The sequence below is a fragment of the Cryptomeria japonica genome, chromosome 8 (genome assembly GCF_030272615.1).
Source record: "Cryptomeria japonica chromosome 8, Sugi_1.0, whole genome shotgun sequence".
Taxonomy (NCBI): Eukaryota; Viridiplantae; Streptophyta; class Pinopsida; order Cupressales; family Cupressaceae; genus Cryptomeria; species Cryptomeria japonica.
In genome coordinates, this window is record NC_081412.1 from 680,988,594 (window position 1) to 681,012,041 (window position 23,448).

The window sequence follows — 23,448 nt, forward strand, 5'->3', positions numbered from 1 at the left end:
AGAACTTGATTGCTACTTGTCTTGGCATGCAAGTCTCAAAGTTGAGTCTTCATTGCTATGTGATTGTATGGACCTTGTTGCATCGTTCCCAACTAAAGAATTCACTCCCACTTCTTTGTTTCTCACTTGCTGCTCTATCTTAGTGTGGGGACCAAAATAAACAATAATAACTTTGTTCTTGAACAACCATGCCCTTTTGCCCTCATCTTTAGTTGCTGTAACCTTTGCCACTTCAACCCTTCTCTCCTCTTGCTGCCTAACAGTTAAATCTTCACCTAAGAAAAACTAGAACCCTTTAAGAGCTACTTCTTGCTTAACAAATTTTGCTTGTCAAAGACACTTGACATAATAACTTTTATGGGCCTATTTTTCTCATCACATAACTTACCAACCTTCCATGCTTTGCAGATTTGAGCTTGCCAAAGCAACATGTCCCTTAAGAAGTCTCTTGTAAGATCAAGAGTGTGTTGATTTTTTGTCATAATTTCTCACTCCTTTGATAATTGCATTTGATGTTGTATCTTGCTTTTTCTTCAGCTCTCTACCTTGCGTTTTATAAACCTGAGTATTTGCTTCCTCTTCCATGCTCATAGAATTCTTATTGATGTTGGCCCAAGTCTTGATAACTTTTGAGAAACTTCTTTTATCTTCTTCTTTTTTGTCTCTCCAAGCTAGCTTGCTTGGTGTAGTGATTTCTCATCAACATGAGATGCTTTATCATTTAACACATCTTTATTTGCTGCTATTGAATCTTTCAAAATTTGCCATTCCTTCTTCATACATTGCCACTCAAACTTCCCAATTGTAAGTGCTTCTTAAAGTTACCCTTGTGACTAAGGCCTTGATTATTCGCCCTCTAATAGTGCTTTTTTCTATTATGTGCACACTTTAAATAGGCAAATCTATGTTTTAAGATACCCCTAATTTGCTTGGCATTAACCCAGATCCATTTTTTGATTTTGAATGATGATGCAATTTTTAATTGTCCCAAATGGTTTGTTTCAATGTGTTAAGGGATACCAAGTCTATTTTCTTTGAGTGAATTTGATTGTTTTGCCATTGCTGGAAGAAGAGATAGAATAAAAGAAGAAAGGAGATAGATCTAATAAACAAAGACAAGGCAGACTAACTTGTTAGTTTGCAACCCAAGGCCCGCCAGTTGATTCAAAATCGTGGGACCCCCTTCCTTCTTGACCCCACACAATCTTGTACCCCTTTGCTTCAGACCCTAAACAAGCTCACGCAACCACAAACATAATAGAGCTCACAAACGTCGCCCACCACTATCAAAACAAACACAAACAAGACAAAGCCCTCAAATGCCGTTTCAAAACCCTCCAAAACTCTGCAAAAAAAGTCCTCGAATAAATCCATTTCATCTTCTTTTAATATTATGAAACATCTTTAATCCATAACTACAAACTCTATCTCTATAAAATATAAAAATTTCATATATTTTATAGATATTTTTCCTATAATTTTTATTTTTATAAATAAAATATTCACCCTACCTTTTAAGTATACACCTAATCATTGAAGATATCCGCAACTAACGTCAAATTTAAGTCTTAAAAAAGTTCTAAAAGCCATGAAAATAATTGGAAAATTAAAAGGAGGATGGAATATGTCAATGATACCCTACGGAAAACAACAGTGAACACGTTTTTGGGTCAGGCATGATTAATTTGAAATGCGAAGCCTGATATCACGAAAAACAATATAATTTGAATTTTGTCTTGCATACGTACACTTATGCGAATGGAATAAAGACCATAGATTTTAAGCCGCGACTGTTTTCTCCGCGCGCCGCCGTGAACAGTGAGTTGTACATGGCACTAACGTACACTTATGCGAATGGAATAAAGACCATAGATTTTAAGCCGCGACTGTTTTCTCCGCACGCCGCCGTGAACAGTGAGTTGTACATGGCACTAATTCTGGGGCCTCGAATCAGCCTCCTCTGTACAGTTATTTGTTTACTTAAAACCCTACAAACCTAGAGATTCACGCCTCTTGTTTTATATTCACCTCATTGATCTTGTCTGCTAGAAACAGAGACCGAGCATAAATAATATCAGTAGCCCATACACACCTGATAATTCAGATGATCTTTTTTCTGTGGCCAAATAGAGGAAAGAGAAAAGCAGATTCCAGCGAAAATAATTCTCTGCAGCTCCAGAAATTCATGAAACAAATTTCTGTGTTTTTTTCGGAAAATTTTCGAGGGCGCGGATAAATATAACGTGGAGATTTTCATTTTCAAGAAATTGGTCCTTCGTCAATGTTTAGTGATATTTGTTTTGGGAATCTTATATTGGAATAGATTTAATGTCGAAAGATTAACTAATTATAAGATTTTACCACTCTACTGTCGCCGGTGAAGTATTCTAAAATTCGTCTTCATCACTACGACTGGAGATATGTTAGAGGTATGGATTTATCTTCCTCAATTATCCAGCTTTGTCTTGCCTTCTGCTTTAAAAGTGTGCTACACTACTCTAAAATTAGAGCTAGAAAAGTCTTTTTAATATATGCTTATGGAAATCAGCTTAATTATATACGGTTTAGCTTAGAAATTTCTATTTCTTAAATTAAGCTTCTGCAAAGCTACAAAACAGCTTGATTAAAGACAGCGAGAGATGATTCGATGCGTTCAAATTAGTTTAGCTGGAAGTTTTTCCCTGTAATAGAGGTTTCTCGAGATAGTTTAATCAAAGTCAGGGATACATCGTAGAATAGAATAAAAAGATAAATCTAGCAAAGAAAAAGTATATAGGGGCCGATGTGTATATTTTTAAAAAGGATTGAAATTATGTGATGGTGAGATGTACTTGTGTAGGTAGAGATGTAAACTGAGAATTAGTGAAAAGTTTAGAGGCGAATTTTGTTTGGAGGTCTTTTGTGGAGGAGCAATTTGCAGAGCAAGGCAAGTTAGGAGATGTAATGTCCCCATTTTAGCAGACTTGGATTTTGTGAGATTAGCCTATTATCCAGACCCTTGTAGGCTAATGTGTTGGATAGAGGGTCTTTTGAGGATTGGTATCATCTCCAGTGTTCAGAGTGCTTCAGTTTGGTCTTCGTTTGGCATCATTCAGACATCATTTGCTCTACTTCTTATTTTTAGTAAGTCTTGGGATGTTAGAGATGGACCCTTGCTATTTTTAGTAAAGGGGGTATGGTCATATGCAGTCTCCTCATGTTAGCTCCCAGTTTAGATGACGTTTGAAAATACAAACTATTCATGGAGATATTAATGTTTAATTGACTCAATTAAACATTAATTATTTGGAGATTATATTATTAAGTTATAAAATGACTTTATATTATAAAGCACTTAAATGAGGGTCTATTTATCACGATAAGGGGGCCAAGTTTATTAATAATTTATGAGCACATAACCCAAGGTTTAATTACATTATTGATGCCAATGAAATATTATAACATTTTAATGTTAATTAAGAGCCTTTTGAAGAAGTTCGAACTTCTTGAGGAAATATAAGTGTGCAAAAGGAATCGAACTTCATTATGTAATTGGAGTTTTTGATTGAAGTTTCTCTGGAGCATTGAAGTGTAGAATACCAAGGGTTTCTACAGGATTCAAGGCTTGTCGGCATTGGAGAGCGTAACTTCTTCATTGTAACAGCATATAGAGGGTGTGCAATATCATCTGATTATGCTTGTGAGAGTTGGCTTCATTCTGAAGTCAATATTGAGCTGATTGGAGGGTTTATTTCAGAGTTTGTTTGCAAATTGAAAGAGACTACAGTGTGCTACAGTGTCGTGAACAGTGCGCATGAACAGTGTGCTACAATGCCGTGAACAGTGCGCGTGAACAGTGCGCTACATTAGTTTGAATTCTATAGAAGGGGATTTAGAAAGGTGAACAGCTATATATATTTGACAAGGGCTTTGCGTATGAGGAAAATCAAACCAATATATCAAGGCAGCCATTGAAATTTCAGGTTTTCTATCTACGGTCATTGTATTAGAAAATCATTACTCCATTGCATCATTTTCTATTATGATTATATCATGAAATACTTGGAGGTTGCATATGTTTAATGGAGATATAAGTTGCATATTCCACATTCATGGTAACATTCAACATTGATCAGCCACTTAGCTTTCATGCCAATTGTTTGCTTAAATGCCTAATGGCTGTAGGTATACATTGGGATGCATGACAAGTGTTTGTCTTAATGTCAACTAGCTGTACTAGTTAATTTCAGTCATTACATGTGTGTGTAAAGGTCTAAAACAGCTAGTATATCATTTCTATAACAACTTTGCATTGTTAGAAGCTTTCCATAACTTCATTTGCAGCCTACAAACCCAAAGAAGACAAATAAAGAATTCACTACAGCGGCTTCAAACATTGTATGCCAAGTGTTTGACAATATTCCTTGGGGTTCAAATCAGCGAAACAGGGTCAGATTAGCCAAGGGATATTACAGTGGTATCAAAGCGGTTTCTTGCCAACCTGTTGGGTAGATTGATTCAGCTAGTTATTCATGGTTACTTCAAGTACCTAGAATCAGTGGGACCAGAATATGAAGCAAGTGTATTCCTCATTGGAAAAGTTAAAACAAAACCATAAGAAGCTGGATGAATTGATTTCACACCCTGCAAAACTTGATAGAATTGCTCAGTATATGACATCTATTTTTAAGGATAAAAAGGTGAAACTTGAAGAGAATGTGGTGATTATTGACACTCAAGAAGTTGTTATCAGTCATGATAACAACTCTGATTTTCATGACAGCAGCCTTACACTTGAGCATAATGATGATTTGAAAGTCATGGAAAGTTCAGAAAGTGTTGTGGGAGTGACGTTGAGTATTGGCACTCGTGATACAAGTGTCAAGAATGAGGATTGCATGGGAATTTTGGCTCATAAGAGTTTTGATCTACATGACAGCAGTGATGAAATTTTGCATCAGCATGAGAGAGGAGTGACTACACATGTGCAAGATGCTTCTATTAAGTTGCCGCATGAAGGTACTCGAGATTTGGGTACTAATGGGGTAATGTGTGATGTGGATTCATGTCATTTAGAGTCTGATTTTTCAGATCAGACCTTAGAAAACAAGTTTGAAGATTCAAGACTTGGCATCGGATCCCAGAATCATGAGTTGGATGGCCATGTAGTTACTTTGGAAGTGGAAGTGTGTGAAGATATTGTCATAACAACAACTTCTACCTTGCCAGTTGAACCATCTTACGAGGTACATAGCAGCAGTACCTTAGATATTGATGTGTGCACAATTGATTGCACGCATGATGTTGTTGATCACGAGGTGAGTGATGTTGATTCAGTTTCATACCATAGTGCAGGTTTGGATGGAAAGAATGAGTCACAGGGGTATCATCATCTGGCTGGGCAGTTGAAGGTTAATGATGATATGATTGCTACAACTTTGAAGCATTTTGATGTCGCTCGACAAATGTTGGCGACCTTTGGTTGGAGTACTCCTGAGGCATATGAGCACAGTGATAGTAGCCTTTCCCTAGCAGAGTTTCATGCACTCCGAGCAACTATTGGGATAATGAAACAGATTTACTTGCAGTTACTTGCTGATAGGGATTATCTTCTCGAGTGGGATTGCACTTGCTATGATGCACTAAAGGGAAAGGAGGAGGAGGTTGATAAGCTCACCCATGAGCTTGAGGTGACTATGGACTCGTTGGAGAGCGCTCAGTCAGCCCTTCGTGAGTCACAGTCACAAGTTGAGGAACTTACCATGGCGTTGAGTTTAGCACAGTCTTCACCATCTGTGGATACAGTTGAGTTTCCTATAGCATCACTTGGTGATGAGTTTACACCCACAAGTTGTAGTGATGGGTATGTTGAGGATGTGGTTACATCCGTCACTGATGCAGGTACAGGTGACTTAGTTGGGATGAGTATTAGGGTTGAGAGCAGCAGAGAACCACTTGTTGCATCAGGTTCTCCCGAGGTTAGTGCTATGACAGATGATACAGGTCAGATTGTTGATAGCTCTTGTGTGGTAGTGGTGGACTCTCCAGAGAGTTGTGTGTTAGTACGCGGCGTTACTCCATCTACTTCACATGGAACTCGAATAGTGTCATCTGGTTGGGAGTATGGCTCTCATGTAGATTTGTTTCCCTCTCCTGGAAGCAAATCTGTTACTTCATCCCATGCAGCTGATTTTGGATGCCAGCTTGTTGTTTCTCAGAGTCAGAGTGATCAGTTGCAGGTCTTAGAGGATAAGGTTGACTCAGCCTTATATTGTTTTTACTGCACAGATTCATTTATTGAGTACCTTCTTGAGAGTCCTGAGTTTCGAGAGGGTCCATTTGGAGCTACCAAGGATACTCTCATCCGAGGTTCTCTCACCATCAGGTGTGGTGTGGGAGTAATTATTGATACTCTGACTACAATGCTTCCTAATAGAGATTTTGTGATTGGGTTTGCAGAGAGGGTTACCAGAGCCCCTACCCAATCAACTGTTCAGGGTCAGAGATTGGAGCCATCTCATGATTGCGGTATTGTTAGAGATGAGCCCTTGACCGAGGTTGGAACGTTTTATCGCAACTACACAGTGAGGAGTGCTCATCACTTTTCTTTTGATCCACATGTGGAGGACTTGATGATGCATTGATGTGGATTGGCTTCAGGATTATACCATCCATTGTGGGATGGAGAGTTACCATTTTCAGTAGATGGAACTAGCAGTTGCAAGTACCCGACTCAGTTGATTGTTGGTGGCTACTTGCTCGAGCAGTGTTCAGTTTCCCATCATGTTGATGTGTATCCGGTGGAGATTGTTACTCCTATGACACAGAGGCTATCTTTGGATACATGGCTTCAGAGAGACTATGGTGACAATGGGCATGATGGTTTAGTTGGATATCACATCCATGAGGGTTTAGCAGAGGTTGTGGAGAGATGTTGCGTAGCAGATGTTTCCAGGTATTCCTATCTTCACAGTACAGATGGATGTGTGTATAGATTGCACTGGGATCTAGGTGATGACAGAGTTAGTGTTGCAGTTTGGATAGGTCTCATGGGTTGGCTTCACCACATCTCGCATGGTGAAGTGGCGATCAGTGTTGAGCAGTGAAAGTCTGAGGGAGGTTTACATGGCAAATTTCTACCCTGGATTTGGAATCCAGGTATACTATGTGGGACACTAGCAAGTATGTTGAGGGATCCTTTGTGTGCATCCGCGTTCCGGTTAATGTTACCTAGTAGGTTTCATTGCATGTACATGGTGTGCATCGTTGGTAGTCTCATTTCAAGTTCTCATTAACATGATTTGTCTCAGATGCATAGTTCAGTTGCGCATGTGTTAGATGATATGTTTGGCAACTTATCTTGCGCAGTTTTGGGAAGCAAACATTATAAGTTTTCAAAGTTGCTTCCACTTGATGTTCATGTTCTTGTGACACCTGCTGTTGAGGTTGATTTAGTTTGGCAGGTTTTGTTAGTTGTGCCCTTGGTGTGGGCATTACAGGAGTTGGTTGGTAATACCAGGGACATTACACAGGTCTTCATTTGGGATCCAGGTGGAGGAGTTTCTTTGCAGTCGATATTGCTTGGGGACAAGCAATTTCAGGAGGGGCGGACTGTAATGTCCCCATTTTAGCAGACTTGGATTTTGTGAGATTAGCCTATTATCCTGACCCTCGTAGGCTAATGTGTTGGATAGAGGGTCTTTTGAGGATTGGTATCATCTCCAGTGTTTAGAGTGCTTTAGTTTGGTCTGCGTTTGGCATCATTTGGACATCATTTGCTCTACTTCCTATTCTTAGGAAGTCTTGGGATGTTAGAGATGGACCCCTGCTATTTTTAGTAAAGGGGGTATGGTCATATGTAGTCTCCTCATGTTAGCTCCCAGTTCAGACGACGTTTGAAAATACAAACTATTCATGGAGATATTAATGTTTAATTGTCTCAATTAAACATTAATTATTTGGAGATTATATTATTAAGTTATAAAATGACTTTATATTATAAAGCACTTAAATGAGGGTCTATTTATCACGATAAGGGGGCCAAGTTTATTAATAATTTATGAGCACATAACCCAAGGTTTAATTACATTATTGATGCCAATGAAATATTATAACATTTTAATGTTAATTAAGAGCCTTTTGAAGAAGTTCGAACTTCTTGAGGAAATATAAGTGTGCAAAAGGAATCGAACTTCATTATGTGATTGGAGTTTTTGATTGAAGTTTCTTTGGAGCATTGAAGTGTAGAATACCAAGGGTTTCTGCAGGATTCAAGGCTTGTCGGTATTGGAGAGCGTGGCTTCTTCATTGTAACAGCATATAGAGGGTGTGCAATATCATCTGATTATGCTTGTGAGAGTTGGCTTCATTCAGAAGTCAATATTGAGCTGATTGGAGGGTTTATTTCAGAGTTTGTTTGCAAATTGAAAGAGACTACAGTGTGCTACAGTGTCGTGAACAGTGCGCATGAACAATGCGCTACACTGCCGTGAACAGTGCGCGTGAACAGTGTGCATGAACAGTGCGCTACAGTGCTGTGAACAGTGCACATGAACAGTGCGCTACATTAGTTTGAATTCTATAGAAGGGGATTTAGAAAGGTGAACAGCTATATATATTTGACAAGGGCTTTGCGTATGAGGAAAATCAAACCAATATATCAAGGCAGCCATTGAAATTCCAAGTTTTCTATCTATGGTCTTTGTATTAGAAAATCATTACTTCATTGCATCATTTTCTATTATGATTATATCATGAAATACTTGGAGGTTGCATATGTTTAATGGAGATATAAGTTGCATATTCCACATTCATGGTAACATTCAACATTGATCAGCCACTTAGCTTTCATGCCAATTGTTTGCTTAAATGCCTAATGGCTGTAGGTATACATTGGGATGCATGACAAGTGTTTGTCTTAATGTCAACTAGCTGTACTAGTTAATTTCAGTCATTACATGTGTGTGTAAAGGTCTAAAACAGCTAGTATATCATTTCTATAACAACTTTGCATTGTTAGAAGCTTTCCATAACTTCATTTGCAGCCTACAAACCCAAAGAAGACAAATAAAGAATTCACTACAGCGGCTTCAAACATTGTATGCCAAGTGTTTGACAATATTCCTTGGGGTTCAAATAAGCGAAACAGGGTCAGATTAGCCAAGGGATATTACAAGAGAACGCTGTTGTTGTGTTGCTATTGTTCTTGGAGGCCTCAAGAAGGCCATTAGCTTGTTGTATTCCAAGAAGATAGTGTCAAGAAAATGCATAGCCCTTATTCTTTTATAGTTGATGTCTTCCTTTTAGATTTTCAGTGCTTTACTTGTTTCATGTCATTCACACAACTTTCCACTCCGATTTGCAGTAGTTCAGCATCATATTTCTAAGGCAATTTACTTTTATTTTAAGCAAAGCACTTAGAGGACAACAAGCATAATTCACTAAAAATGGATTACCATTTTTTTATGAGTTAGCTATGGAATATCTATGTTTACTGCGAAAGATTATTGTATTCACATTCTGTAGAGAAGGTTTGTACAACATATGAAAGTAGTCATAGTAGTAGAAGATCACTCACGTAAGGAGTAACACTATGTATGATATGTTATTTCTAGTGAGTTCTTTGGAAGGACATAAATATAGATTTGGAACTTTGAATTGTTCTCTACATGTAAGGATCGATGAATGGGGACATTTATGATTGTTTTGATATCTTGCCTCCAAGGTTTGCTTCATGAGCTTTTCCAATGGGTTGTTTTTTTGATGAGTCACAACCGAAGCAGTATTTTTAGCTTTTCCCTGGAGCTAAGAACCAGTCAAATAGACTCAAACCCAAGACCTCCCATGTAGGAGGCATGCAGCTAACCACTGCGTTGTGGGGTCATCCCCATCTTTTCCAATGGGTTTTATTTGCACTAAATGACTTGGTTTTATTTTGATTGAGTGGCCTTGTTAGAATTATGTGAATTGGGAATGATGAACATGCATCATTTGATACAAGACAGGGAGGGAGAATTGGTCAAATTACTGTTAAAACCCTAGTTACCCTAACTAACCATGTCACCGTGTGAAAAACTGCTATAACTTCTTCCTCACATGAATTAGAAACTCAAATCACCGGCAACATGGAAGGTAATTCAATGCTCTATCCATACATATGACTATCCAATCAATTTGAATCCATACAATACCATACATGTGCAGAAGACAAAGTAATTGCAGAAAAATAAGCTTCCAATTAGTTGCCAATGATTTCAAATTAGATTTCAGAAATTCAACTTTTCAGAATTCATATCTCATCCTCTGTTTCCAACCGTTGCTTATACAATTTATACCAAATTTTGCACTTTCCTGCGGTCACAACAGACCTTTAGGCTGCATGATTGTTCGACTCCCAAATTTTGAAAAATCAAATTCAGACATTGACATCAGAATAACAATGTCGAACTGACAAATCAATGCTGGACATCGATGTTAGAATAACAATCCCGAACCGAGGTCTTGATCACCCATCGGAATAACTAATACAGGTGGAGTGACCATTTTATGAAATTCTGATAGAGTAAACTTAACCCGATGTTCCTATTTCGGCATAGCTATACGGAACAAGGCATTTGGATGTCTATCGACATAGCCATCAACAGTCGGCTAAATAGTATTTTCCAATCCCGATAGAGTAAACTATCCCGATGACATTTTATCGGGTTAACTATCCCGATGACAACTTTGACAACTTTTTACAATAGTGACACTTTATCGAGTTAACTATCTCGATGACATCATTGACAACTTTTTACAGACTTGCCAATGATGACTCCAAATTTGACATACCCACCTAAAAACATGAAATGACATTACAAATGGTCTCACTAGACCTTATTGAATCAAAATACATGACCCCTAACTCCTAAGACTCAAACACCTAATTGACATGGTAACTAGACTCCAGGTGCTCTGCACCATACACCCGGACTTGAAACAATTTTAAGTCTCTTGGAAGTCTGCATCATGTTGGTCTGCAACATTGTCTTGAATTTCAATACTCTGATGATCCTCCTTGAGCATGCAACTGCTTCCATTTGTCTTCATCTTCACCTTGGGCTTGGCTTTGCGCATGCAACTTAGCGTTCCTCTTGACTGGTCACCTTGGATCTGCACCTCCATGCTTTGGCTTGACTGTACCTTCTCCATTCAACTGCTGCCAACTGATCTCTTGGTCTCATTCATCTCTAAACATTCCATACTTTGTCCTTCCTCTTTCATTTTCACCTTTGGCTTAACTTCTATCATCATGATCATCACATCAATGAAGCAACAAGCTACTTCTTTCCCTCTTTGTGGAATGTCCCCATTGTGAAGAAGAATTAATTAATAATTTAATTAATTAAGTTGTCGAAATTGTCGATATATTTTATGGATAGCTTGATTAATTATTTTAATTAATAATATTAAGTTAATTATTTATAAAGTTATCAAATAAATTAAAATTAAAAGATGACTCTATATTTAATTAATTTAATAAAAGTGACTAATTAAATATTATTTCATAAAGTCAGTTCTAGAAGCTTCTGGATGTTGGAGTGAAAAAGTATAAAGAGAGATCAAGATGAAGCTTCAAGGCAGGCTTGGAATTAGATTTGTTGATTGATTGGGTTTTGTAGAACTGAGTGGTGTCTATAGACTTGGGTCTTTGGGAATGAAAATTCCCATAGATTTCATGTCTGAGGGAGTGAAAGACCTTCCGAGGGGTTGCTATTGTGAGAGGGAGACATCTCAGTCTTCCTAAATGTGCTCATTGAGTATTTGATGTTGGCCATGGCGGATGTATCGATGAATCTTCAGATTGGCAGCTTAGATGTTCATTGCTTATCAATTTTGGCAAGGAAGGATAGCCAATTTCATTGGAAGAGCATTTGAGGGTGAAAGGTGTGATTGCTGGTTATTTACAGGTCTGAAGGAAAAATCGAACTGCTAACCTTTATACCACGATTTCAGGTATCTCTCCACATTAAAGCATCAAACTTCACCTTGGAGGCTAGCGATAATCTCAGTGATGGAGGGCGATTCTTCTTGAGCATGCTAGAGGGTGATTAGAGGAGTTAAACAGGGATAGATCTCAGTCTGAAACAAATTGAGACAGGCAGGTTGTATGATCATCTTTCATCATTGAAGCGTCACAAACTTAGTTGAAGGACATCGATTACATTGGAGGACAAAGGCGATTTCTTTTCTGTCATTTTGGAGAAGATTTGGAGTGCATTCAGATTGTCTAATACTGATATCTCAGACCATAGTTGCAGCAACAGGGGTGATTTCTGAGAACAAGCTGATTGGGAAGTTTGGAGCCCTCACCACTCATGTTTTGCATGTGTCTTTAAAGTGCTATTGTTGAAAGACCTAGGCGATTCATCTTATGGCATTTTAAGGAGTTATTGTGAAGGGATCAAACTTCTATCAGTCTGAGATCAGTTAGCTGTATACCCTCGATTTTGATTGTAACTCTCTATATTGGCTTCCAAATACTTCAATGAGGACAGCGCTAGGCTTAAGGAGAAATTTGGACACAAGATGCCACTGAGAGGGGGGGTGGGGTGAATCAGTGGTTTCCATACTTTTCCCTTTTCAATCCTATGTGTATATACCGGTTAGTAGATCTAACATAAAGCATACATACCAGTTAGATAGGAGGATGACACAAATGCAACCACACACAAAAGGGACATCACATAACACCAGATGTACGAGGAAAACCCAACATGGTAAAAAACTCGGTGAGAAATGCTGCTGGAGACCTTCTGCTCCAATCCAGCCTCACAATGAAAATCTGATTACAATATTTAGGGCACCAACCTGTTGATGTGTATTTTGTACACGACCAAACACAGAATAAAATACCTAAAGGTACCTTATCCTCTCTTGAATAAAGTCTCCGAATGCTGAAGATGTTGTGAAAAGGATCAATCGGGATGACTTCAAGGTTCTTTGTATGTAGGATCTCTACGCGTGGATAAGCCCTCTGTGGTATGATGTGATTTGCTGGAATCACAAGGGGGACTTACACTTGATGACTAAACGTCTGATTTGCTGGAATCACAAGATTTTACTGGCTTTGACTTGAAAAAAAAGGGAAAAAGATGAGGGCGAGGAAAGGATCTAATCCTAACACTAAGAATGTAGGGGCAATGCACGATCTTTGATGAAATTCTAACTAAGTCTTGTTTTGACATCGCAGGACCATCTCCACAAGGTTAGTGCAATCTTCTAAGGAAAGCTTTATGATGTTTAGATCATCACTATAGGCATGGACACCATCGGGCTGATGCATATCAATGAAGAAGCGACAATTGAAGTTAAGCTTAAGCTGAATGATTCCAGTTGACTACACAAGGCAAGTCTGCAATCAACAAACTGCTAGTAGTATGGATATACGAATTTCACCATCAATCAAACACATTTCTTCCACTCATCTAATAACATGAAATCAAATATGAGAAGTATAGAGACCATGCAAATTGTTGAATCGACCCATAAATTTCACCATTTCTTCAATGAGGTTTTACAAGTCTTTTACAACAACATCTTGGCAACAATCTTTGCCTTCTCTCTCTACTCTACTCTAATTGCTATTCTATCAACTGACTAATCACCTTCTAACTATTCTCTACTTTCTATTATTCTATTATCTTATTAGCCTTTCACAAATGAAGAGTTGGGGCTTATATAGTGCCCATAATACAATTCGATGGCTAAGATCAATGGCCAAGATTCAACAATGAAAACCCTAATTAGGGTCTGTTACAACAAACTTAATGCTGACCAATGAAATAATTGTATTAATTGGACACATGTCTTCTCTGGAAAATTCAACCAATGGATAGTTGGGGTAGGTACATTGAAGTTTGTGCCACCTCCCATGAGTTAGGTACATTGAATCTGGACATGCTAAGGTGAACCAATCCGACTGGAGGAGTGATGACTGGGATGCCAACTCATTTGACACTTGGTTGATGCCAATTTGATGTTGCTGAGAAGCTAGCTTTAATTAACTCTTCTGAAACTATCTGCTTCTTCAACGAACCCTTGCTCTAACTTCTTTTGTTTGTGATGTGCAGGATGATGATGTACCTCGCCTTGGAATGTTGGATTGGAAGAAGTTATTCTTGATGATGCTGGACCGAAGAAGGCCGTCCTTGTTGATGCTAGACTGGAGGAGATCATCTTTGTCCTGGACTGGATCTTCTTTGATGAGAGCCTGCCGGCTTGTAGATACTCCAGCCTTAGGAGTCGCCATCTTGATACCTACACAACATTTCAAAATTAGTCCTTGAGCATCAAAGGGTAGAAAATAAGACTCAAAAAGAAGTTTTAAGATATTAATTAGGAAACCTCATGATAAATCTAGAGTTATCATTTCCTAATTAACTAATCAACACTCAAGACTTTTCTAAAAAAGTCTAAAAATCAAGTCTCGACCAAGGACGTTTAAGATGATTTCGCCATACCTCCTCTTGAGTATTAAACTCTAAGAAATGATGCAAGAATAGATTTTGCTAGGCAAAGTGTAGATCAAAGCCCTCTCTTGGATGAATTGCGCCTCCTCTAGCTTGGAAAAGAATAAACCCCACTTCCTTTTAGCCTTCAACACTTAGAAGAAATTCGCTCCAAGCAAGCTAGATTTCGCTCCTCAAATTGCTCCTCAATTAGTAGAATTTCGCCTCCAACATGCTATATTTCGCTCCTCCAATTAGCTCTCCAATTTCGCACTTAAGGCAATGATTGAATGATTTGAAATGTGAAACAAAACCCCTCCAATATATAGAGCGCTCACCTCTCTTCTCTCCAAGGCCGACTTGCCAAATAAAAGGTGAAATAATAAATAAAACCTCAAAAGAGTAGGCCGACTTGTCAAACAAAGGCAAAATAATGCCTTGTGCGCTCAACTTGTAATCTTTTATTTTTTTAAATTAATTTTAATACCTCTAAGATGCTTATTTTGATTATTTCAAGGTACAAAATTAATTTATTAAATTAAAATGCCTTTAATTTAATGCGAATTTGACTTAATCTCTCCAAAGGCTTCGAAGTGAGCAATTTTGAGGAATTTGAGGAATATCAATGCTCAAATATGGTAAAAAGAAAGAATGCTACTAACTTCGCCCTGGACCCTTGGCAAGGGTCAGGAGCGAACTTTCAATTTAGGCCTTGCATACCTCATTTTTTTTGTCCAAAACTTCATCTAGGCATTTAAATGGCATCCCTCATTGGAGTTTTGAATTTGAATTCATTTGATCTTTAGGAGGAAAGTGTATTTAGGATTTTTTCGCCCTGGACCCTCAGAGAGGGTCAGGAGCGATTTTTCAATTTTGCTCTTAATCCTTCACCTTTCTAATGTCAATCCACCTTATAAGGGTAAGCAATGATCTCCTTCATCCATTCCATGCATGTTTGATTTGTTTTTGTAAGGCAAAATAGGTGCTCCAAAGATTTTCGCCCTGGGCCCTCAGTAAGGGTCAGGAGCGACTTTTGCAAATTAGGCTAGGATCATCAAGCTCTGGAGGCAAATCCTTGTTCATCACGTTTTGGAAGACCTTCTCTACCTTAGCACAACCTTGCCTTAGCACAAACTTGGGAGGAAAATGCTGGTTTTGTGATTTTCGCCCTAGACCTTCAGAGAGGGTTAGGGGCGATTTTGAGTCTTTTGCACAAATTCTTGATCATTCCAACTTCAAATTACTCTTAAGGCGTAGAACATCATACTTCACTCCCTATTGAGTCTTGAGAACAAAAATATCATCTCAAAATGCAAGGAAAATGGGCATACTTGGAAATTTCGCCCTGGACCTTCAGAGAGGGTCAGGAGCGATTTTCCCCATTGTCATCAAAATTTGCACTCTTAGCATCTCAATTCCACTTCAAGGCATTTCAAACATCGTTTCAAACTTGTGTCCAGGCTTAGCTTCATTCAATTCTAGAGGAAAAGGTTTGATTTTAGGTTTTTCGCCCTGGGCCCTCAATAAGGGTCAGGAGCAACTTTTCAAATTCAAGCTTATCTACCTCTTGTTATCCATCCAAATTATCTTCAATAGGTGAAACACACCTTTCCACATCCATTTCAATCATAAAAATCATTTTGACCTCGCAAGAAAATGTGTCTTTGAAATTTTCGCTCTGGACCTTCAGAGAGGGTCAGGAGCGATTTTTGCCATTTAGATCGAAATTCTCCACCCTTTTCTTTGAAACTTCTTTGCTAGGGAAGACTTCACCTTGTTTTGTGTTATGAATAGGTTTTTATGTCCAACAAGGGGTAAAATAGTGCGTCCACAAGAAATTCGCCCTGGACCCTCAGAGAGGGTCAGGAGTGATTTTGTCCTTCCTAGGCAAAAATCCTTCATCTCTTGATCTTCAAACGAGTTTGGGGGCTTCATCATGTGCATTTCACCACTCATCCTGCCTTTGATACCTCATCTTGACCACAACAATGCTAAAAATGACCTTCATGGAGAATTTCGCCTTGGGCCCTCAGAGAGGGTCAGGAGCGACATTTTGGTTTTAAGCATATTTCTTCATCTTTTGGACTCCAAATTGCTTCTAAGGCACAAAACATCACATCCTCTTCCTATCTCATAAGATTTTGTCTCAATTCCACAAACAAAGGAGAGAATCATGAAAATTCGCTCTGGACCCTTGGCAAGGGTCAGGAGCGATTTTTGTAATTGCCTTCTAAATCTCCATTCCCAACGATCCTTTTTCACTTCAAGGCAATTTAAACATCATTTCGAGCTCATGTCTAGTTTTGTCTTTTCTCAAACTTGGATGAAAAGATCATATATTAGGTTTTTCGCCTTGGGCCCTCTCTGAGGGTCAGGAGCGATTTTTTGATTTTGGCTTGATTTCCTCTTTTGTTAATCATCCAAATTATATTCAACGGGTAAAACATGCTTTCCTTCATCCATTCCAATCATAAAAATCACTTTGACCTTGCAAGAAAAATGGATTTTTGAAAATTTCGCTCTGGGCCTTCAGAGAGGGTCAGGAGCGATTTTTGCTATTTGGACCAAAATGCTTCACTTTTCACCTTAAAACCTCTTTGACATTCCAAAACTAAGCAAAAACATCTCTCATAAGATTTTCGCCCTGGACCCTCAGCAAGGGTCAGGAGCGAATTTTGTATTTTCAACAAAATCCTTCACTTTTTCAAATTGAAACTTTCTCAGGTGGGTAAAGGGAGATGTCCTTGTTTCGTCTATGTCCAAAACTTGACTTTTTTCGTTGCAAGATGAGAGAAATTCAAAATCTCGCCCTGGACCCTCAGCAAGGGTCATGAGCGAATTTGCTTTTATTGCCAAAATTTCATCAATTTGCAAGCGTCCAAACCTTTGAATGATGTTCAACCTTCCTTCCAGGAGACCCTGCACATAAAAATTTAGCCAAAATTAGTGACAAATAGGCTCAAATAAAATTTTCGCTCTAGACCCTCAGTAAGGGTCAGGAGTGAATTTCACAATCTAGGCTAAACTGCTCAATCTTCAAGTTTCAAATCACTTCACAGGGCAAGGTAAGATCGTTTTCAAAGCCAGGAACAAGATTTCAAGCTCAAACAAGGTGGCAAATGAAGTTTATGATGATTTTCGCTCTAGACCCTTTGCAAGGGTTAGGAGCGAGATTCGCTTTGGACCTCCTGAGAGGGTCAGGAGCGAAATTCGCTTTGGACCCTCAGGAAGGGTCAGGAGCGAAATTTGACCTTTTGAACTCTCCGACAGGATAATTTTATGGAATATAACATTTCCTTCTATCTTTCTTCCTTCTTATACTTTAAGTTATATTCCATATATACTTTCAGGATGTTTGAGAGTGGTTTCAGACCTTCAGGAGTTATATTGCAAAATCTAGTTTTTGGAGGTTTTTCAGTTTCCAGACTTAGCTAAATTTCAGGATCAGGACTTTCCAGACTTCATTTCAGGATCAGGACATTCCAGACTTAGCCAATTTTCAGGATCAGGACTTTCCAGACTTCATCTTTCATCAACTTGGCCTAACTCAAGCAGAACCTGCTATCCAGATGATCCCCTTGGCGACACTCGAAAGCTAAAGGCTAACAGACAAAACCCTAAAAGACCTAGAAAACAAACCCTAAAAAGCAAAAAGCAGGGGTCCCCATTTGCAATGGGGCGATGTGTGAAATGGTCACAACACAACCCAAGGAGCACCAACCCTTGATAGTTTTGGGCACCAACCCAAGGAGCACCAACCCTAACTGATTTATGGGCTACAACCCAAAGGAGCACCAACCCCTACACTGAGCTCCAACTCATTGATCACAAATGATAACATAAAATCAATACACAAGTAATAACCCTGTTACAAATGAGTTTTGTAACACCTTCAAACCTCGGTTGCCTCTTTCCTTTCACTCTTCCTCTGCTATACCGGTCACTTCTTTGTCTGTCTGAATCCCTCTTCTCTGCTTGCTGACTCCACCGGTTTCTTCTGTCTGTAATCTCTGCCGGTCTGGATCATCCACACACTACATGCAGCTCTGCCGGTTCTCTGCAATGCTCCTTTTTGCCTCCACTTTCTTTGCCACACTCTTTCTGCTCATGTCGGATCTTCTTACTCACTCTGCACACTTGTACCGGTATGATCTCCTCTATGTTCTTCCACACTTTGCCGGTTCACACACACACCTTACCGGTTTCTCCTTCAACACACAGTCACTTAAGATTTTCGCCAATGTGACTCGGACTATTTTCTTCACTCGCAAAGGCACACACACATTCTATCCAGCATCCCCTGATCATTGAATATGACTTGCATATTTATAATCAAGTCTTCCCGCCAAAACCAAAATCAAACTTAGAGCGGTTAGGGTTTCTTCCATCGACCGAATCTACCATTAATCCGATCTGATCTGCCTTGGTTCGATTGCCTGCATCGAAGAAATAAGTTTGTGTGCATATGTTTTCCCTCCAAAATGTGTTTACCAAACATGGCAAACCTACCCTGTCACATGACCTTGATTTTTGTCGATTTCATTCATTACTCCAGCTATAATTTCTCTAGGTTCAATTTGATCTTTATGCTTGGATCATGGCGCTAACAACTCTCTGATCCCCCTCTGTTGTTCATTTTGCATCGAGCCGCAAATCACTGCAACATATCCTGTGATTTCCTCAGTCGACATTAATATTGACCTACCACCATCTACCTCGCCGACAGACACTTCACCGACCACTGTATGCATGACACCTATCTCCTATGTGTCATCATAGTCGACATCCACCTCTGCCTAGACCTATGTGTCGGTTCAGACAGGATCATCGACCATCACACAACCGGGTTCATCTTTTGGTTTACAAACCCTACCGGTTTTACCCTAATCGGTCTGTCTTCACCCTTGCACTTTGCTTCTCTTCCGGTGGAACACTGTTGTGACCATTTCACACATCGCCCCATTAAAATGGGGACCCCCTCTTTTTGCTCGTTTTGCTTGCCTTTCTCTTCGTTTTTTAGGGTTTTGGTTTAGTGTGCTAGTTGTCTGGATTAGGGTCAAGCCTTAGGGTTTCCATTTTGACGTTTTCAGGCCAGAGTCCAGTCAATCTTGAGAGTTTTTTGAGCTTCCTCTCATAGGATGCAATTTTGAATAAAGTGAATTCGCCAGAGGCTAAGTGAGTTGGTCTAGTTTTAGTCGGAATTTTGAATGAAAGTCTAAATTTGTCTAAGTGTTGATGATGAGATTTTTGATTTTTGTCCGATTGAGTGATTTTGACCAGATTTTGAAAATTTTGATAATTGATCCCGGGCATTGGAAATGACTTGTTGTTGCCTTGTGAAGTGACTAAACTCATGAAATCTTGATATTTTGGCCTGTAGAAGCAAAATTGCTCCTGTCCCTCAGTGAAGGACCGGAGCTTGTTTTTCAAAATTTTACTGTCTCTGCAGGATCAAGACAAATTTCGAATTGGAAGTGATAAAGGGAGGCATGATCTTTCCGTTGAATATAATTTGAAGAATTTCACAAACACGGAAATGTGCCAGGAGCAAAAATCGCTCCTGTCCCTCAGTGAAGGACCGAAGCTTAAAATCAAACATTGCCTTGTCCTTGCAGGATTTGAACAATTTGACGATTTGAGGAGAACCAAGGAGATATGTTTCATCAGTTGAATATAAGTTGAAAGCGCAAACATGAGGAAAACATGACTTTGAAGCTAAATCGCTCCTGTCCCTCAGCCAGGGACCAGGGCGAAATTCAGTGGTAGCTCTCGTCCCTCTCCCAGGGACCAGAGCGAATTTCCTCATAGGGCAAAATTTGGACAAAAAGGAAGCAAGTTTTGAGTTTGAGGCAAACAAAGAAAGTATAACGAACCTGTTGAAGATAAATTGAAGATTGCAAGATGCCTGATGAACTCCATATTGGCCTAGGCGCTCCTGTCCCTCAGTCAGGGACCAGAGCGATTTTTGCCTTAGGCCAAATTCTCACCAAGTTAGAACGAATTTCATGTCAAAGATGAATGAAAAGGGGCACAACGAGTCCATTGAAGATAATTTTGGAAGTTAGCAAAGTGTGATTGAGCTTGGAAGTGAAAATTCGCTCCTGTCCCTCAGCCAGGGACCAGGGCGAAATATTGGTTATATTGCTTTCCACCCAAATTCAAGTCACTCCAAGTCAAGTTGAAAGGCGGCAATGACGTTTTGAGGTGTTTCGACGAAGAACGAAGTTACAAAGATCACCAAAGATGAAGGATTTGCACTAAAATGCCTAAGTTCGCTCCTGTCCCTCAGTCAGGGACCAGAGCGAAATATTCAAATATGTCCAAATTTAAGTTGCCACTCACATTTTAAGTGTTCGAAAGGGAGTAAGGAGCATCATTTTGAGCCTTGAAGATAATTGCAAGTTAATATGATGAAGGATTTATACTCTATGCCCTAATTCGCTCCTGTCCCCCAGTCAGGGACCAGAGCGAAATTTCTAAACATGCTTAAGTTTTGAATGTTGATCACGTTTCAAGTGTTCAATAAGGATCAAAGGACCTCATTCTACATTGTGAAGGCGATTGTAAATTGATGTGATCAAAGATGAGCCCAGGATACCAAGAATCGCTCCTGTCCTTCAGGCAAGGACCAGGGCGATATTCATTATATTGGCCATTTCTTTCGAAAACTACGTCAAACCAAGGTCGTGCAAGGTTGCAAAGGGTTAAAGTGATCTTGAGAAGATGATGTGCAAAGAAACCAAACGTCAAATGGTGATCAATTTGAACAAGGAGACAAAATCGCTCCTGTCCTTCAGGCAAGGACCAGGGCGATTTTCATTAAATCACTCGTTTTCCTTCAAAATCATGACAAAGCAAGGGTACACAAGATCGAGGACATCATTTGGAGGGTGACAAGCAAAAAGTGAACGTCAAAAGATCGCAAAATTGAGCTAAAATGGAAGTTCGCTCCTGTCCCTCAGTCAGGGACCAGGGCGATAATGGTCACAAAAAGCATTAGTTTACGAAATCAAGTCGATCAAGCTCGAGATTCCTAGCAAACATGCCAGTTTCAACATGGAGATGGAGGTTTTGAACGTCAAAGGCAAAAGAATCAAGACTAAGATGATAATTCGCTCCTGTCCCTCAGTCAGGGATCAGAGCGATATGGTTTGTATCTTTCCACCTCTCCCAATTTTGGCGCTAATACATTTTTTGAATTTTATTAAATGCTAAAAAATCGATAAATTTAAATATTCAATTAAATGGCATTTAAAAAATTACGCATGAGCATTTAATTAATTATTTTTGCCTTTAAAAATCGAATTAATTAAAAATGAAGGCATTTAATTAATTAATTATTAATTTAAATGAAATCAAATTGGAGCGCATGGATTTAAATTCTCAATTATTTGCAAGGTCGGCCTTGGTTTTTATTTATAAATTGTTTTAAAATTGCCTTATTTTGCAAAGTCGGCCTTGAGGTAGTTGTAAGGGTAAGCGCCTATAAAGGGAGGTGAAAATTTCATTTTCAAATCATCATTTAAACTTCATTCATATGCGATTTTGGAAGGAGAAGTGCGAATTGTGTTTAAAGAGTGCGAATTTCATTAAAGGTGCGTGCGAAGCATTATCAAGGGAGTGCGAGTTTGGTTCAAGTGAAGCGAACTTGCCACCAAGACATTGAAGACCCCCCAAAGGTGGCGAATTACTAAGGTGGACATTCGCTTGAGAAAGATTACGTTGAAGCCATCAAATTTTGATTTGTGCCTAAGCGAATTTCTTGTTTTGCATTTTAGAGTTAAGCTCTCAAGTAAGGTATGGCGATGTGATTCCTTGTTTTAATTTTGATCGTCATAGCCTTAAATTTTGAATTTTGAAATTTTGAATTGCAATAGCTCAATCATATTTAGGAAATGATAACTCAAAGACTTATCATGAAGTTTCCTAAATTTAATCTCTAATCTATGTTATACATTGCAAAATTTGTTACTTATTATGAAATGTTGTGTAGGTATGGCGACCCCGAAGGCGGGAGCATCCACTAGCCGTCCAACTCTCATGAAGGAAGATCAAAAGACTGAAGAAGTGGAGACCAAGATCGTGTCGAAGTGGAGCAACATTGGAGATACCAACTTAGGCAACTTCAGCACGAAGAAGTTTCGAGAGGTCCCTTACATTGGCAAGCCATCACCTGTCGCCCGGAGGATAATTGAAAGTGGCATCATTAAGGCGGCCGGCTTCCCTCCAGCAGTTCAGTGCCATGAGTTGATGATCGAGTGTGCTCGTCATTATGATCCTCAGTCCAGAACGATCGTGTCCAATGAGGGAAACACTTTAGCTTATCTTTCAGAGGAAGCTATAAGTGAGGCTTTCCATCTTCCAGAGCACAGAGATATGGTCTACAAGAGCATAGAAGGAGCCAGGTCCATGTACGAAGATGATCCAGATGCTTGCCTAAGCATCATCAACAAGAACTGGTTACTCAAGAGTCGTCCTCGCCTGAGCAAGATACCGAACACACCACATAGGATTGATTTCCAGGAGGAGTACAGAGATTTGATTACAATGCTCAACCGAGTCACAGGAGCCCCTCAAGCCTTCTACTTTGAGAAGTGGATGTTCTACTTCATCCAGGTGATAGTTCAGGGAAAAGGAACAATTCATTGGGCTAGGATGATTAGCCATTGCTTGGACGTACAGTTGAGGAGATTGAAGGCTACCAAGTCCTTCCACATGAGTTCATACGTCATATATGCCTTGATCAGGAGCTTTGAGTACGCAGGATTACCTCACAGAGGAGTGATTGGAAGAGGACCCGACGAGGTCAGAGTTTGTGATTCCTATGTCCACTTGCATCATCCGCCAGGAAGCAACTACAAGTTAGTTAATGATACCTTCACGATGAACATCACAAGGACGTTGCAAGGTGGGATTCACAACAGATTATCTCAGGATGCACAGGAACTAGTAAAGAGGTACGGTGCTTGGTTTATCCAAT

At 39.3% G+C, this 23,448-nt stretch overlaps 1 protein-coding gene across 4 annotated transcripts in view; it reads left to right on the forward strand.

The window, feature by feature from the left end:
- Nucleotides 1-1,745: 1,745 nt before the first annotated feature.
- Nucleotides 1,746-23,448, forward strand: part of LOC131032384 (uncharacterized) — a 128,107-nt gene continuing 106,404 nt past the window's right edge. For 2 of the 4 annotated variants that reach the window (XM_059210758.1, XM_059210759.1), the window contains exon 1: nt 1,746-2,429. Coding sequence is in view for 1 of the 4 variants with exons in the window: in XM_059210760.1 (XP_059066743.1) it covers nt 2,421-2,429 (9 nt within the window). In the remaining 3 variants the exon portion in view is untranslated. The remainder of the gene's footprint in view (nt 2,430-23,448) is intronic. The other 2 variants (XM_059210760.1, XR_009358777.1) reach the window with 2 other exon arrangements.